Source organism: Antedon mediterranea, chromosome 5 (genome assembly GCF_964355755.1).
Source record: "Antedon mediterranea chromosome 5, ecAntMedi1.1, whole genome shotgun sequence".
NCBI lineage: Eukaryota > Metazoa > Echinodermata > Crinoidea > Comatulida > Antedonidae > Antedon > Antedon mediterranea.
The window spans coordinates 3,758,977-3,774,272 of record NC_092674.1 but is presented as its reverse complement, the minus strand read 5'-3'; the positions used below and the strand labels follow the sequence as shown (position 1 = coordinate 3,774,272).

At 34.4% G+C, this 15,296-nt stretch overlaps 3 protein-coding genes and 1 pseudogene across 3 annotated transcripts; 3 read left to right on the top strand and 1 right to left on the bottom strand.

Annotated features, from left to right (window-relative positions):
- The first annotated feature begins 31 nt into the window (after positions 1–31).
- LOC140049199 (nondiscriminating glutamyl-tRNA synthetase EARS2, mitochondrial-like) lies at positions 32–9,536 on the top strand. Its single transcript, XM_072094030.1, has 16 exons — positions 32–167; positions 1,380–1,666; positions 2,147–2,219; positions 2,587–2,624; positions 2,776–2,823; positions 2,989–3,159; positions 3,488–3,568; positions 3,797–3,889; positions 4,149–4,243; positions 4,547–4,601; positions 5,285–5,389; positions 5,918–6,078; positions 6,380–6,446; positions 6,944–7,043; positions 7,628–7,785; positions 8,532–9,536. The coding sequence occupies exons 1-16, from the start codon at positions 164–166 to the stop codon at positions 8,631–8,633; spliced, it is 1,638 nt and encodes a 545-aa protein (XP_071950131.1). The 5' UTR covers positions 32–163; the 3' UTR covers positions 8,634–9,536.
- LOC140050621 (5S ribosomal RNA) lies at positions 7,964–8,081 on the top strand (annotated as a pseudogene).
- Positions 9,537–9,898: 362 nt separating the features above from the next.
- Positions 9,899–12,519, top strand: LOC140049200 (bcl-2-related ovarian killer protein homolog B-like). The gene is made up of 4 exons (XM_072094031.1): positions 9,899–10,004; positions 10,673–10,842; positions 11,162–11,616; positions 12,122–12,519. Exons 1-4 carry the CDS (start codon positions 9,988–9,990, stop codon positions 12,224–12,226), a joined length of 747 nt encoding a protein of 248 aa, XP_071950132.1. The 5' UTR covers positions 9,899–9,987; the 3' UTR covers positions 12,227–12,519.
- On the bottom strand, positions 12,438–15,064 carry LOC140049030 (neutral cholesterol ester hydrolase 1-like). Its single transcript, XM_072093840.1, has 3 exons — positions 14,886–15,064; positions 14,382–14,474; positions 12,438–13,310 (listed from the first exon to the last, which is right to left on the bottom strand). The coding sequence occupies exons 1-3, from the start codon at positions 15,062–15,064 to the stop codon at positions 12,503–12,505; spliced, it is 1,080 nt and encodes a 359-aa protein (XP_071949941.1). The 3' UTR covers positions 12,438–12,502.
- Between the last annotated feature and the right edge of the window lie 232 nt (positions 15,065–15,296).

The following is a 15,296-nucleotide window of genomic DNA, read 5'->3' as shown; positions in this document are numbered from 1 at the left end:
GTCCCATATTGAAAAAGTTTTGCAGCATGAGAAAGAATGTCTGGCACGAACACGATTGATACGACAATTTTTTAGATTTTATATGCATTTTTGTGTGGATTGTGTTGTTATAATTTGCAGAACAAGTTACATAAGATACTAGGCTAGGCTAGAACCGGTTTCTATGAGTATTTATCTCCTTAACACTATCTCTAGCTAGGCCTAACTAGACTAGGCTAGGCCGCCTTCTTTAGTAACTATTATTAGGGCCAAGGTAGACTACTAGAGGGCCTAGGCCTGCTAGTAGTAGGCTAGTAATATTATACTTTAATAATGCCCTCTATCTACCAATATCGATATTTTTTTGACACATTTTTTTCTCAGAGAATTTTTTGCACAATTTTGAATTTTGCAAAAAATTTTGCAGGAATTAACAATTATTGTATTACTTGATTGATGTATAAATACGGTACATGCAATGATGCATATGTTATGCGCGATTTGAACGATTTGCGCAATTTGAAAATGCGCAAAAAAAATCCTTGCGCAATTTGAATTGAAACATGTGTTTCAAATTGCGCAAGCAACGTATTAAATTGCGCAAGTAATCTGCAAATTGCGCAAGGTTTTTCGACAGATTGTGAAATCATGCACACCCATATTTTTATAGTAATTTCTAAGAATGATTCAAAATTAAAGATAAATATAGCATTTCCTTATTTTAGTAGTGCAAATATTGTTATAAGTCTAGCATACCGTCGAAGAACCGACGAAGGAAAACGAAGCGGTGGTGTTCCACCAGGCGGCACCAGGCGGGCGCGGCGCGGGCGGCCGGCTATACTACTCTAGCCTAGCTAGGGTCTGGACTACTGATACTGACTAGGTTACATGGCCTAGCTTAAACTAATATTAAAAACTTAAAAAGTGAGTATTAAACATTATCTTCATTGAAATGGTCTTATTTATATAATAAAATACTAAATTTTAAACTCCTCTGCCTAGGCCTAGCCTAGCCATGTATGGGAAAATTTACAGTTCGTTTTCAAATTGCGCAAAGGTGTCATATTGCGCAAGAACTATCTTGCGCAATTTACAAATTGTGCAGCGCAATTTAAAATTGCGCAAAGATTTTCTTGCGCAATTTGAAATTGCGCAAGTTGATTGCGCAATTAGAAATTGCGCAAAAAAATCCTTGCGCAATTTTAAATTGCGCAAGAATTCTTTGCGCAATTTCAAATTGCGCAAGGATTTTTTTGCGCAATCTCAAATTGCGCAAATCGTTCAAATCGCGCATAACACATATAATGTGTGCATAACAGTTTTTTTTTTGCGTACTTTGAATCAACTATTGACATTCAATTTGTTTAAATGACAAGATTTTTTGTAAAAAATCATATTAGGTCAAATGTCAAGTATGATTACAGTGTATACGGGATGTAGCATCTACTTGTCAGCTCCTAGGTTACTGCTGACTCACTTACATAAACGATGCTACAACAAGTTCACATTGCGATGCTATGCTACATCAACCAATTTATGTACGCATCAGACACCTGTGCGAGTAAGATTTGCTCCGAGTCCGACAGGTATGATGCACCTTGGAGGCCTACGTACCGCACTCTATAATTACATCTACGCAAAATCTTGTGGCGGAAAATTTATCTTGAGAATTGAAGATACAGATCAGGTGCGTAAACAAAGCTAAGAAGAATTGTCATATTAAAAAAATAATCTTTCATTTTAAATTTGTTTGTTTAATTTAAAACAATGTTTTTTTGGTTTGTGTTTTTTTTTTTCTCATCTCACCATTTTTTCCGGTTCTCCAGAAGATACCAAAAGTACATATGGATTCCCGTACATACTAGAAACAATGAATGTTATAACCAGGGAATAATTTCGCCAGTGTAGCATAGCAAAAAGCTATACAAAACAACAATATTGCTACACATTTCTAAAATTGTGTAGCAAAAAATACAATACAAAACTATGTTTCTTGACTCAAAAATCAGTTTGCTAAACAAAATTACAAAATGAAATTTTTCCGTGATAACTACTGTACTGTCTGTAATTAGGTGGTGTGTACTGCACCCATAATCTTTAATAATCCATGCAAACTGTCTTGTATATTGTATGTTTTGAAATTTAACTTCTGTTTTATGTTTGCTAGGCAAGATTAATGGAAGGAGCTGAAGAAAACATCAAGCAGATACTGACTTGGACAGGTTTATTGCCAGATGAGGGTAAGTCAAGTGAGAAGACTGTAAACACCCATCACTCATTGTAATACAGTTCATTGTAATTGTTTTTTGTTATTTATATCTGTATTTTGTGTCTCAGAGCAAACACAATGTCTATGTATATATGTTGTTTTACTGTATATGCAAATGACAATAAAAGGAAATGATGATTTCCACTAATGAAGCGGCACCAAGGTGGAGCACAGTCAGCCCACCCCCTCCCCCTAAATTTTAATATTACAATGCAAAAGAAGGCCAGCACTTTATTTAGACCCTGTCCTCCTCACCCTATTCAAAATCCTCCACTGCTATTTGTGATGTATGTGTCATGTAATGAAATCAGGTATGTATATTTATTTTTTATTTTTAGGGCCGTCTATTGGGGGTTCCTACGGACCTTACACACAGGTGACATACATTTTATTTATTATATTTTATATATTTGTAGGTCAACATTAAAATTAGATTTGCTAAATTCAATGTGTACTAAAGTAATCATTATTGTTTTACTCTATATATTATATTATTAACTTTTCACTTTTTTCTCTTTGATTTTCAGTCGCAAAGGCTTGAAATCTACGATGAGAAAATCAATATACTTTTAAAGGTTTATTTTACCTTTACATAAATCTAAGAAAATATAAAATAAAATCTAGGAAAGCATTTATAAACAAAGTTTTAGTCTAAAGTAAAATCACTTGACATGAAATGAACTAGAAGTTTAGTAACTATTCAATTTACGTTTGATAAAATAACTTTATTACCCAACTAGAATGGATCAGCCTATCGATGTTTCTGCACGCCACAACGACTGAATCTATTAAGAAAAGAAGCTTTAAAAAACAGGCAGGTTCCTCGCTATGACAATCGATGCAATGCTCTCACAGCAGATCAGATTAAACAGAAGATGGAAGCTGGAGAAACATATGTAGTTAGGTTTAAGGTAGGCTTGTCACTGGATTATATCTAACACTAAGAATTTAGTAGATAAAGGCTGTGTAAAGCTCTGTCTACACTATCCAACTTTATGTGACAACAAAAATTATGTCCCCATATATGGACATGATGATGTCATATCACTAACATATTTAAGCATATCGCTACTATATTTTCGCACATCACACCGTTTTTGTCAAAAGAGCTTTAGGCACCCAGCAGTTCCAGATCAGGATTTTAAAATAGTGGAAGCGGAGAAGATACAACAGCGCCTAAAAATGTTATGCTTAATTCTGAATTTTTTTCCCAAAAGTATGGTTTTTTTTTCTCAGTAGCTGCCAGAAGATGTAGAGTCATTTAATGATCTTGTGTATGGAAAAACAAGACATGAAATTCACACTGTAGAGGGCGATCCAGTAAGTATTAAAACAATTTAATTTTTTTTTTAAATTTGATTAATAAAGTTTTTGTCATATTAGTAGCAATAATACAAAAATAATACAAAAACAAAATAAAAATAATAAAATAAAAAGATAATAAAAAAAAAAATAATAAAACAAAAACAAAAATATAAACAAAATTAATTGGTGGTTAACTTAAGTTTCAAATCATAATTTTTCATGTATTTTGAATTTATATTTTAGGTTTTGATCAAGTCTGATAAGTATCCCACATATCATTTTGCTAACGTGGTAGATGATCACATGATGAAAATCACTCATGTCCTACGTGGTATGGTAAGCTCTTGCTAATTTATTCAAACATAATAATGTGATCACATTTATATAGAACCCTTTTAATACCATAATTATATAGCGCCCTTTTAATACCATATTTATTTAGCGCATTTTTAATACCACATTTATATAGCGCCCTTTTAAACTACATTGGTATTATTTTAATGTAATTTGTAACTAGCAATTAGGCTTTTGGCCATGAGATGTTGCATATAGATGTTATTGAATTGAATAAAAGTGATTGACTTCTACTTTTCAGGAATGGTTAACTTCAACACCTAAGCATTTACTTCTATATAAGGCCTTCAATTGGACACCACCAACATATGCTCATTTGCCACTTGTTATGAACAAGTAAGACTAAAGCTGCTTTCACACTGCACCCGGATTCGATTTTGAAAAAAATATATCGTGGAAAATGGGTTCAGCCTAAAGCATACCAAAATTGTACGATTTGAATTTGTACCTGATTCGAGGCTCCAGGTTAAGAGCGATGGATCAAGAAGCCATTTGTTTTCTGAAATCACACAATTTTTTAGCATGACTGATTTTTGTTTCTTGACACTGGATAACCAAATTCATGTTTTTTAGAGGGCGCCAGACCGAATTTGGTCGTTAAATTGTCTCTAATTGCATTTTGTCTTTTATCTGTTACAGGGATGGAAGTAAATTGTCAAAACGACAAGGAGATATATTTGTTGAGAAGTTTAAGGTAGTTTCTATTTTTTCATATGCTGCTAATTGCAATCCATAGAATGCAATTTCTGTACATTAACTATTTAGACCGTTTACCATTTTAACACATTCTTAAACTTGTTTGTAAGAAGTAATGAAAAAAATAGAGAAAAAGAGTGGAAATAATAAAGGTGGGTTGTTCCCACGAAAGACTAAAAAAAGTTTCCATTTTCATTAGTTTCCAATTAAAATTAATAAAGTTCTGTCCATCATCATCATAAAATAACAACAGAAATTCTTCTTGAAGATTGACAATTATTAGTACAATATAATATATTATATACACACACATTGCACAAAAAATATAAGTTATGAAACACGGTGTAAAAATGACTAGGTATTAAAATTGAATAGGATTCAGGAGATTAAAATAGTTTAAAACAGCTTTAAAAGGATTGAAAACAGCTTTAAAAGGATTCAAACCATTAGAATGTTCCTAAAACCTTTACAATTTATAAATTGCTAAAATTTCAAATAGGCTAAAAATGTTTAAAACGTTTAAAAATATTAAAAATATAAAAACATTTATAAATTAAAAATACAACAATTTATAGTTAGATGAAGAGCATTGGCATAAATTTGTTAACAAAATTGGCAAAAATATAAAAATTGATATAAAAATTTAATGCTAACATTGTAGCCATTATTTTTTTTATATAGGATTCAGGCTATTTACCAGAAGCTTTGTTGAATTTCATCACATTCTGTGGTTCAGGATATGAGGATAATAAAAGTATTAAGGATTTAAATGAACTTGTTCAACAGGTAATATATATACTATACTTATTGTTGTAACATATACTAAAAAACAAACAAGCCCACTGGGCTAAAAATCGAATAATGCATGTAGTCAAAGATAACAAATTATCAATTTTATTTTAATATTTTTGATTGATTTGAAAGTTTAAGAATTAATGATTCCTCCTAAAAAAATAATTTGTCTTAATGTTTTTGTTGAATAACATGCCATTTTAATGTCACATTTTAATATTGACTTTGGCCATAAATTGGATTTAAAAACATTATTTAACTGAAAAAACTGTAATTTAACTCAAAGAAATAGTCAAAATGACTGGAAATCAATTTTTGGTTGAATTTAACGATTTATTTTGTCTTTTTATAAGTGAAAATATGAGGTTTTTTTTCTATAGAAGTGATTAACTTTATTAAAACTGAAAAATGGAATATTCAAAACATTTTTTTTATTAATCTTCATTTTTCATGTTTTTGTGGGAAAATACATATAAGTAATTTTTGCAGCACCGCTTATTTTATTTTAATTTTTTTATTTAGTTTTGTATAGATAAAGTTAGCACACATTCCGCGACCCTTGACATGGAGCAGCTAGACAGAATCAACCGAAGTCATATATGTAGGAATTTAACGGATGATAGACAAAAACACAAACTAACAACTGAACTAGCTTTTGCTATTCAAAACAAGCTGGGCAAAAGGTTCGTAGGAAATTTGTTTTTTACATATTTTTCAAGGTTTATAACTTTTTCTATACCTGGTTTTATTGATTTTACTAAATTGATACAAGATTTAACAACTTAATATAGATCATATTAGAAATGATATTCATATACTAAACTATCAAACTAGTTTGACAAAAAAATGTGGTAGTGATATGATGTCATCGTGTCCATATTATGGGCACATCACACTTTTTTTGTCACATAAAGTTTGATAGTGTAGACAGAGCTTTAGCCATGCCATGTGTGTATTGATTTATATCATATATTTATTTCATAGATTATCTACACACCAACATCTGAATGTAAATCACGATTTTGTGTTAAAAGTACTTCAATTACGAAAGGTAGGTAGAGTTCATTGCATAACCCCTGGCCCAGGTTTACTATATCAACAACCAATTGTAGAAATCTGCTTCTTTATAATATATTTAAAATAAACATTTTATTTATTTATTCAACTTCACTCTAAAAGACACATACAAAGAAATAGACAAAACACACATCCATTCAGTGAAGGATGACATATTTAATTCTCTGAAATAATCCTTGCATATCGAATTACATTAACAGGCAGAACCTTATGAATTTTGATAAAAGTATAGCAAAAAAGAATAGAAAGACATAGGAAGCTACTCAAATTGTTCATTTCACTGTGTAAAGCTCTGTCTACACTATCAAACTTTATGCTACAAAAAATGTGATGTGCCCATATATAGACATGATGATGTCATATCACTACTGTATTTAGGCATATTATTAACATATTTGGGCACATCACACTTTTTTGTCAAACTAGTTCTATAGTGTAGACATAGCTTAATATATGCATTTGGATTTTCAGAATCACATTAACAAATTACAAGATTTGCTAGAATATGAGTATTTATGGATTGAACCAGAATTGTCACAAGATCATTTTAATAATACTTCTGAAATCACTGGTAAGCTTGTGTATATTCTAAAATATAGTGCCATAGATTTAAATATATATATTAACTCTCAGAACAAAGCAAAATGTCCTCTTAAAGGCCAATTTACACAGACGAGTGGTAACAGGAATAAAAATGTAGAATCTATGTTATGTGCTTATGAACATTTACATAATGCGGAGAGGATGGGCGGTTTAAGTTCCGCTCAGAATAGATACAGATTGTACGTGGGACAAGCTACTATACACGGTTTTCTGCTCATTTGTATAAATTCGCCTTTATAGGGTTTTCCCTTGAATAGAGTTGGGATTGAATAGTAGTGTCCACTGAATAGGGATTGGCTGTAATGTTATAGCTTACACATTTCCCCCGATTTTTTTTCACAAGAAAGTATCCCCTTAAACAGAGAAGCTTTATTGTTTTGGTTTTTATATGAATTGACCAAAAAAGACCAGAATTTTCTACTGTAGATAAGAAGATAGAAAAAAATCTAATAGTATGTATGTAATAGTTTGGTATGCTATGAAAAGTACAATACATCAGTACAGTGCATGATTCCAAAGAAAAACAGAACGATTGTAATATTTTCTTTTCAGATGAAATTCTTAGCTTGGTTATAAAGGAACTTGAGAGTTGTGAAGTCTTTGAACAAGATGAGTTACATCAACTTTTGACGTCAGTTGCCTCACAAATTCACAATGTGAAATCTGGCGTGTTTTGGAAAACTTTAAGATTGGCGCTAAGTGGAAAGAAGGTAAAATAAACTTATTCTAAATAAAAATTATTCTCAAATATGTGTAGTTTGTATAGACCCAGACTGATAATAATAGTGTATAGTGATTAACGGCTATGAGCGCTCACTAGCTAAACCCAGGTTCCCCAGAGCTCAAGGGCCCTAGAGCATAAGTGGCCCCAGAGAACGTGTAGTCCATTGCAACGGCGTTACCAAGTTGAAACACCGGTTCTCGTCAGATCACCGAAGTTAAGCAACGTTGGGCCTGGTTAGAGCTTGGATGGGAGACCATCTGGGAATAGCGGGTGCTGTATACGGAGATGGGGTCCCGTTAGGCATTTGAAATCAGCACTGCTGACTCTTATGGCAGCCTACTCTTATTTTAGTATCTGCCTCAGACCTCTGGTCAAGGTGGGCACTGGACGAGAGAAGCCCTTGATCAATGTCAGGACCAATCAAGGTGCTTTAAACAGTCCTGGCTTTGTTTGTATCAAACCTGTTTGGTAATCGGTAATTATTGCTGTTGGTTTCGATTGAATAAAATAAAAAAAACTACCCAGCGTTGGAGGGCTCCTTAGTAGTGCTAAACCAGGGGCCTTTGCCCTGTAAGTTACGCCATTGATAGTGTAGTCTGGTATTAGCTGTGACCAAGTAGCAATATAGCCTGATGCATATAATTTTTACAGTATGTATACAGTATTTATACAGTATGAATACTGTGCTATGTTCACACTTTTAGATGGACACTTTTTTTACGTCTTTTTTAGGAAGGACCAAGTGTTAAAGAAATGTTAGCAATACTTGGAAAGGAAGAGAGTATAAAAAGACTTGAAACTGCTTTCAATTTGTTGAAACCAAAAGACAAATAAGTGTTATTATGATAACCTTCCATGGGTGGCGACCTGAGTAAGACTTGATTCCATTTATGCCACAGGAGATGGGGCGGATGTAGGTCATTGGAGGATCCTAAATACTCTTCACCCAGGTGTACAAATGGGAACCTGCTATGGTCAAAACATTTTGTGTTGATTACTAGCTGCATTATTACGTATTTGATCTATAAATGACCGGGATAATAATATATGTACAGCGCTTGGAATTTCACAACATTAGGTGCTTTATAAATCCAGGATATTATTATTATATTTGCTATATATCGATGCTGAACACCAGTACCGAAAGTCTGCAAGTTCACAAAATGGACGTAAGTGGATACGCTTTTAATGGATTTCACATAGTTGTGCTTTATACGATAACCATCTGAAGGCCAAATGGACTTTTATCATCTTCCCCCTAAGGGTCCCTTCATGTCTGCTCTCGAAAGACGTTCATTTGTCTGTTCGAAATAATTACAACTGGAATTTTAAAAACTGGCTGGATACTTATGTTTCATTGACAAAAATGAAGATGCAGTAAAAGATTATCCTCTGCCAAATCTAAAAAAAAATATTTTTGTTTTGTTTTTGTTGATGCCATTTTAATGTCACTTAATAGTTGTTTGACCAAAAATTGGATCAAAAACAACAAATATTTACTGTAATTTAAAGCAAAAAATTGACTGGAAGTCAATGGGTTTTTGGTTGAATGTAACTGTTTATTTCGTGTTTTTATAATTGAAACATTTTTTTATAATTTTTTCCCTACAAAAGCGATTAATTTTATTGAAACTGTGAAATGGCCTATTCTTTTTTCTTTAAATTAATCTTTATTTTTTGTGTTTTTGACAATACATCTTTGAACTGAATATATACACTAAAGAATGACTATTGACTGTGACTGTATTTTGTTTTATCATGAAATAAATTAAACATTACAACTAAAATACACATTTTATTTTATTTGTTTGCATTGTTCAAATGTATATTTCCCTAATTATTAATTATTATAAATATTGTGTACATTATTGCATTTCATTACACTAACTGTGCATTCCTCAACACCATTTACTGCATTGTTTATTTAGCTGAAGAGTAATTAAATATTTATACGTTATTTACATTGAAACACCTGGGCATTCCCACCAGTAACTACCACTTCCTAATCGACATGAATAAACCAGTAATAATAACATAAGAATTATGTTGGTAGGAGATTTGAAAGGAATATTTGAAAATACAGTAGGCCTATATACCTTTAATGTTGTTTACAGTTTACGAACGCGTTTACGAACGTTACTTTGCGTTATTTAGTTTTACACGCGATTGTGGCCTTGTTTGACGCATAATGCAGGTGTATGGATGGTAAGTATAGCAATATTATTTGCCATTTTTAAAACTGTATTGTAAAATTGAAGTAAGCTGTAATGTTAAATCACCATATTTACTGCGTTTGCTATATCAATTATTGTGTAGGCCTACCTACCTGCTAGTTGTTTGTGTTCAGTCAATCTGGCTACAGTAATGTGTGGGTAATTTTGTAATTATCAAAGCTTGGTTCCCACTAGAGACACAACGCAAGAACGTAGACGCAACGCAAGCGAGTTGACCAATGAAAAGCGACAGTTTGAATATTTCATCGCTTGTAATTGGTCAAATCACTAAAACGTGGTTTCCACTAGAATGCAACGCAGCGACGTATCGACATAACATAAAGTGTTGTATTGCGTAGTGGGAACCGACGACGCAATAGTGCTGCAAACATCGGAGCTTGATTTCACGCAGACAAACAATTATTAAAAGGGCATTTCATTACGTTGCGCAGATTACGTTGCGTTGCTAGTGGGAACCAAGCTTTACGTTACGTTACGTCCTTGTGTTGCGTCTCTAGTGAGAACCAAGCTTAATAGTAGGCCTACATAGGCTCCGTATTGTTTACGAGTTAATATCGAATTGACAATTACCATCATAATGTTTATTATGCGCCTATTTGTATAAAATATTCATACATTCTCCATATGTTTTTTAAACAGGAAAACCAAACTACAACGTCGACCGGCGTTTGTAATAATACGTGCTCATCTAGAGAATGATTTGAAACGCAAGACAAATACCTTATTTGGTAAATGTTTGACGAAAAAACGACAGCTTGTGTCATGGTTCGACTCATCGATCAAGTGGATAATTTGGGCCATTTTTACTGGTACTTTAATTTCGTTTTGATTATTTTTTAACGTAGGCCTATATTTCTCATGAAATGTTTCCGTTCAACATTTTAAATTACTGTAATTGGTTATTAATATTCATCTTTAAACAATGTTTAAAATTACCATGACGCTATGCCTAAATTTACTAAACTTTTATAGAGAAATTTGTCCAAAAATGTAGGCTTCCACTATAGAGACCCAACTCAAAAGAATTGTCCAATCACACGCGACAGTTCGAATAATCCTTCGTTTGTGATGGTCAATAACTCAAGAGCTAAACTTCTGGCCAATAACCTTTCTTATATTATTAAACAGTTACCGGCCTACCTTTAGTGTCTTCTCATCTTGAAATCGTAAACTATGGTAAAGTACTTAGCCTAGAATTCATCAAAGATCGCTTACGGAAGGACGGATTGATGTACCCTGATAGCTTTCCGGTCCCGTCCACGGATGTTTCGCGCCAACTCAAGCGAGTTGGTACTGAACTCATCAACTGTTATCCTGGCCTGTTCAAAGACGTTTTCAAACAGTTGAATATCACAATAACAACCAAAACATCTCTGGAAGGTATCCTCATTCCGATATTAAACGAGTTGTTTAGATTCGGAATATCTTGGCCAAAAATGTTGGCAATGTTCTGTATAGCTGCGTCGTTATCGCAAGAGTGTTTACGACACGGTAACGGAGTAGCTATCAATGAGATTGTACAGGTGCTAACGCAGTTTATTGACAAGAAGCTAGCAAAGTGGATCGCACAACACGGAGGATGGGTAAGTGAAATCACCCCATTGTCTTTCTTGAATTAAAAAGTAAAAAAATCAACCAGAAAACAATACAAAACCCAATGAATGAGAATTAGAATTTGTTTTATGTCCACGTTCATATACACATTTCTACACAATTACATTTATACAATATTTAACAGTATACCAAAAGAAGCGAGTGTTTGTTCAGTTTGGTAACCATTTAAATACATTTAAATGTACGGTACATATACGCCAGACAACATTCAACAAACAATTATGTATTACCTTAATAATGCTTGGTTCCCACTAGACGCAACACAATGACTTTTTTTACCGCAACGTAAAGTGAGCTTATTCGAACTGTCGCTTTTCATTAGTCAACACGCTTACATTGCGTTTAAGTCATCGCGTTGCATCCTAGTGAGAAACAATCTTAAACCTACCACAAAAGTAACATGGATTCAAATTTAATCTAAACATTTTCTAATATTTGGTTATGTTTTTAAGTTGTTTTTTTATTGTCTTATAGGTGGATTTTCATCGCCATTTTCGAAATTCTCATCAGAATGATGTAATATGTATAGTATTAGTATTGGTGTGTGTATTCACTCTGTTTCTTCTTTATTTGTACTGATGGACACTCACATACGCGACCAAGATATATCGAACCAACCAGCCGTCACAGCATGATAACACGAAGTGCCACCAATTACATTTTCATTATATACAAGACAATTTCATTTATATTTATTTTACATTTTAGAAATACGTCGAACATTTTGAAATGTTTTAAATAGTTTATATCAGCTGCTGCTTTTACGTATTTTTTTCGAGAGCTTTTCCAACTTGATCTTAAGTCCTTGACTGACACTGAAGTGTTTAAGGTGATGTAAAAAAGAAAGAATATTTACTATGTAAGATTTATTTGTTCATGAGCATAAATTATGAAGTCTTTCAACATTTTCTGGTAAACGTGTAGATTGAAAACTGGCATCCACACGCCGTGAAAGCCTCCTTCATAGTGTATTGAATTGACTCGCACCCCGGCATTTACCAGCCTGTTGGCGTACAATATGCCATCATCTCGGTAAGGGTCAAACTCACAAGTAGCTATCCAAGCCGGGGGTAGACCTCCCATGTCTTCTCTTAGCAACGGCGACATACGGACGTCTAATAAAACATCTTTTATATCATTCCAAAGTTCGGGGTTGTCTGATTCCATCGAAGGTTTTGTGTAATACTCGGTTTGAAAAGTAGAATTCAGGATGACGTCATGATCAACGTACTGCATCAGATGTGACGTCTTCCTAAATTCACGTGACGTCAAGTTATTAGTCTTGACCGCTTCGTAAAAGTCTTTTCTGAACTCTCCAAATGCGTATAGTGTTGTGTATATGGCAATATCATGATGGGAATGTCGACATAACCCACGATCACTACCAATTATGGCATGGTATTGCTGAGCACTCGGTAAATTGACGTCGATTTGTTGAGTGATGGGGTAAATCAGAGCCTGGAATAAAAGATTCGGAACATTTGGGTCATCTTTTATGAATTGACTGACTGCTGCGCTTAACGACCCTCCCGAGCTATCCCCCAACACCGCTACTTTGTTAGGGTTGACGTTATACTGATTCGCGTTCACAAGAAGCCATTTTGTTGCCTTCAATGCATCTTCAAACGCCGCTGGAAACTTGTGCTGCGGTGCTAACCGATAGCTGAAAGAAAAACAGAAATTGCGATATAATAACGTGTTTTAATGTCGAACGTAATCGCAAAGCACGTGAGCTGAGTTGTTGCTTCCCGAATCCTGGTTAAGCTTGGTTCCCACTAGATACGCAACGTGAGAAAATGCCATTCCATTAATTGTGTTTTCCCCCGCCTGCTTGAAATCAAACCTCAATGTTTTCCTGACCAGCATTATCTTTGGGGTGCCTCTGTCTTGGTTGTTGTCTCTGAGCACCCGGTCGTCTGTGGCAAGGAAAATGTGTATCCTGCTCCTTTGTTTGGTCACCTAGGTAGGGGTCCGGGACCGCGACAGAACGAGAACGGATGGGGACCCTCCAAAGAAATTGCATTTTATTTGTCAGGCATTTGTATGATTTGTTTTTATTTTTTGAATACACCTTGAGCACTCTTGAGTGGTATGTGCGCTATAAAAAGCCTGTTATTATTATTATTATTAATGTTTGCACCACGGTTGCGTCGTCGATTCCCACTTGTGATCTGATTACGCAATACAGCGTCGATACGTCGTTGCGTTCCAGTGGGAAACACGCTTTAATGCTGACAAGAAACAGCTTCACTCTCAGAGTTAAGCTTGGTTCCCACTAGCGACGCAGGAATTTGTATGATTTATTTCTTTTTTATTTTTAAATGCGCCTTGAGCACTCTGGAGTGGTATGTGCGCTATAAAAATCTTATTATTATTATTATTAACGCAATCTACGCAACGTAAGCAAATGCCCTTCTAATAATTGTGTTTTCTCTCGCCTGCGTGAAACCAAATCTGCGATGTTTGCAGCACTATTGTGTCGTTGGTTCCCACTTGTGATCTGATTACACTTTGCGTCGATACGTCGTTGCGTTGCGTTCTAGTGGGAACCACACTTTAATGCTGACAAGAAACAGCTCCACTCCAAGAGTTACCGTAATCATGACGCGCCGATTACTCTACTGTCTGCTGCGCTTACGGGCGGGCGTATAAAATCACTTCTGAACATCACCCTAGTAAAATGGCAAATGTGTTCATAGTATTAAAAGTATTATTTTATTAGAGAAAATCTCACTTTACAGATGCTACCATAACATTCAACTCCTCGCAGATGCGCCTTGAACTTGCAAACATTATATCTGTAACAAGAAGATGAAAACAAGATTTACTGTTTTACATTTAGTTATTGTAGTAAATTGTTTTATGCACTATAACTGGTTCCTCAACCACTCAGAACTACTATTAATACTATTGAGGTGTACTGTTGTCTCCGAAGAAGAGATATTGCGGTGTAGGCCTATATAATAATAATAATAATATCCTGTATTTATATAGCGCCTAATGCTGTGAAACCTCTAAGCGCTGAACAATTATTACCCCATTTTTTGGGGGGATAAAACACGTATGGAAACATGCACCCATAATGCAGCTAGTAATCAGCGTAAAGTTGTGTCTTGATCTAACCGGGTTCCCATTTATACACCTGGGTTTAAATTGTTTTGGAAGGGCTACACAAAGAGTACAGACTCTTTGTGTGTCCCCCCCCCCCCCCCACCCACCCAAACACCTCCTCCAAAACCATTGAACCCAAAGCAATGCATTTGTGATGTTAAATAATGCAAATGGCCTACCTGAATCTCCCGTAACGAAACCTCCACCGTGGAAATATATAACAGCTGCTAACTTGTCATCATTGTCATAGAGAATTGGTTGGAATAACTGGACATGAACCCCATCAAACTTTGTGTAAGTGACCATCATTGCAGATTGGTTATAGTACTTTGGTGGCAGCGGGACACTGTTCGTTATGCGATGCGTATTCGTGCCGTAAAAATAGTTCGCATCGAAATACATCTAAAGAATATACGACGTGAACAATTTATGTTGTTTGAGATAATGCGTCAGTATAAAGCTCTGTCTACACTGTCAAACTAGTTTCATCAAAAAATTGTGATCTGCTGCCCAAATATGGTAGTGATATGCCCAAATA

Bases quoted from the DNA above. Each gene is read 5' to 3' on its own strand.
- LOC140049200 (XM_072094031.1), top strand. The intron at 10,843-11,161 runs GTACTTTAATTT...ATTATTAAACAG, and splicing joins AATTTGGGCCATTTTTACTG to TTACCGGCCTACCTTTAGTG. The intron at 11,617-12,121 runs GTAAGTGAAATC...ATTGTCTTATAG, and splicing joins TCGCACAACACGGAGGATGG to GTGGATTTTCATCGCCATTT.
- LOC140049199 (XM_072094030.1), top strand. The intron at 1,667-2,146 runs GTGCGTAAACAA...TATGTTTGCTAG, and splicing joins GAATTGAAGATACAGATCAG to GCAAGATTAATGGAAGGAGC. The intron at 7,044-7,627 runs GTAAGCTTGTGT...TTTTCTTTTCAG, and splicing joins TAATACTTCTGAAATCACTG to ATGAAATTCTTAGCTTGGTT.
- LOC140049030 (XM_072093840.1), bottom strand. From the start codon at position 15,064: ATGGTCACTTACACAAAGTTTGATGGGGTTCATGTCCAGTTATTCCAA. The intron at 14,475-14,885 runs GTTTTGGAGGAG...AATGTAAAACAG, and splicing joins GCATTGCTTTGGGTTCAATG to TAAATCTTGTTTTCATCTTC. The intron at 13,311-14,381 runs GTGAGATTTTCT...TTTTTCTTTCAG, and splicing joins GTTATGGTAGCATCTGTAAA to CTATCGGTTAGCACCGCAGC.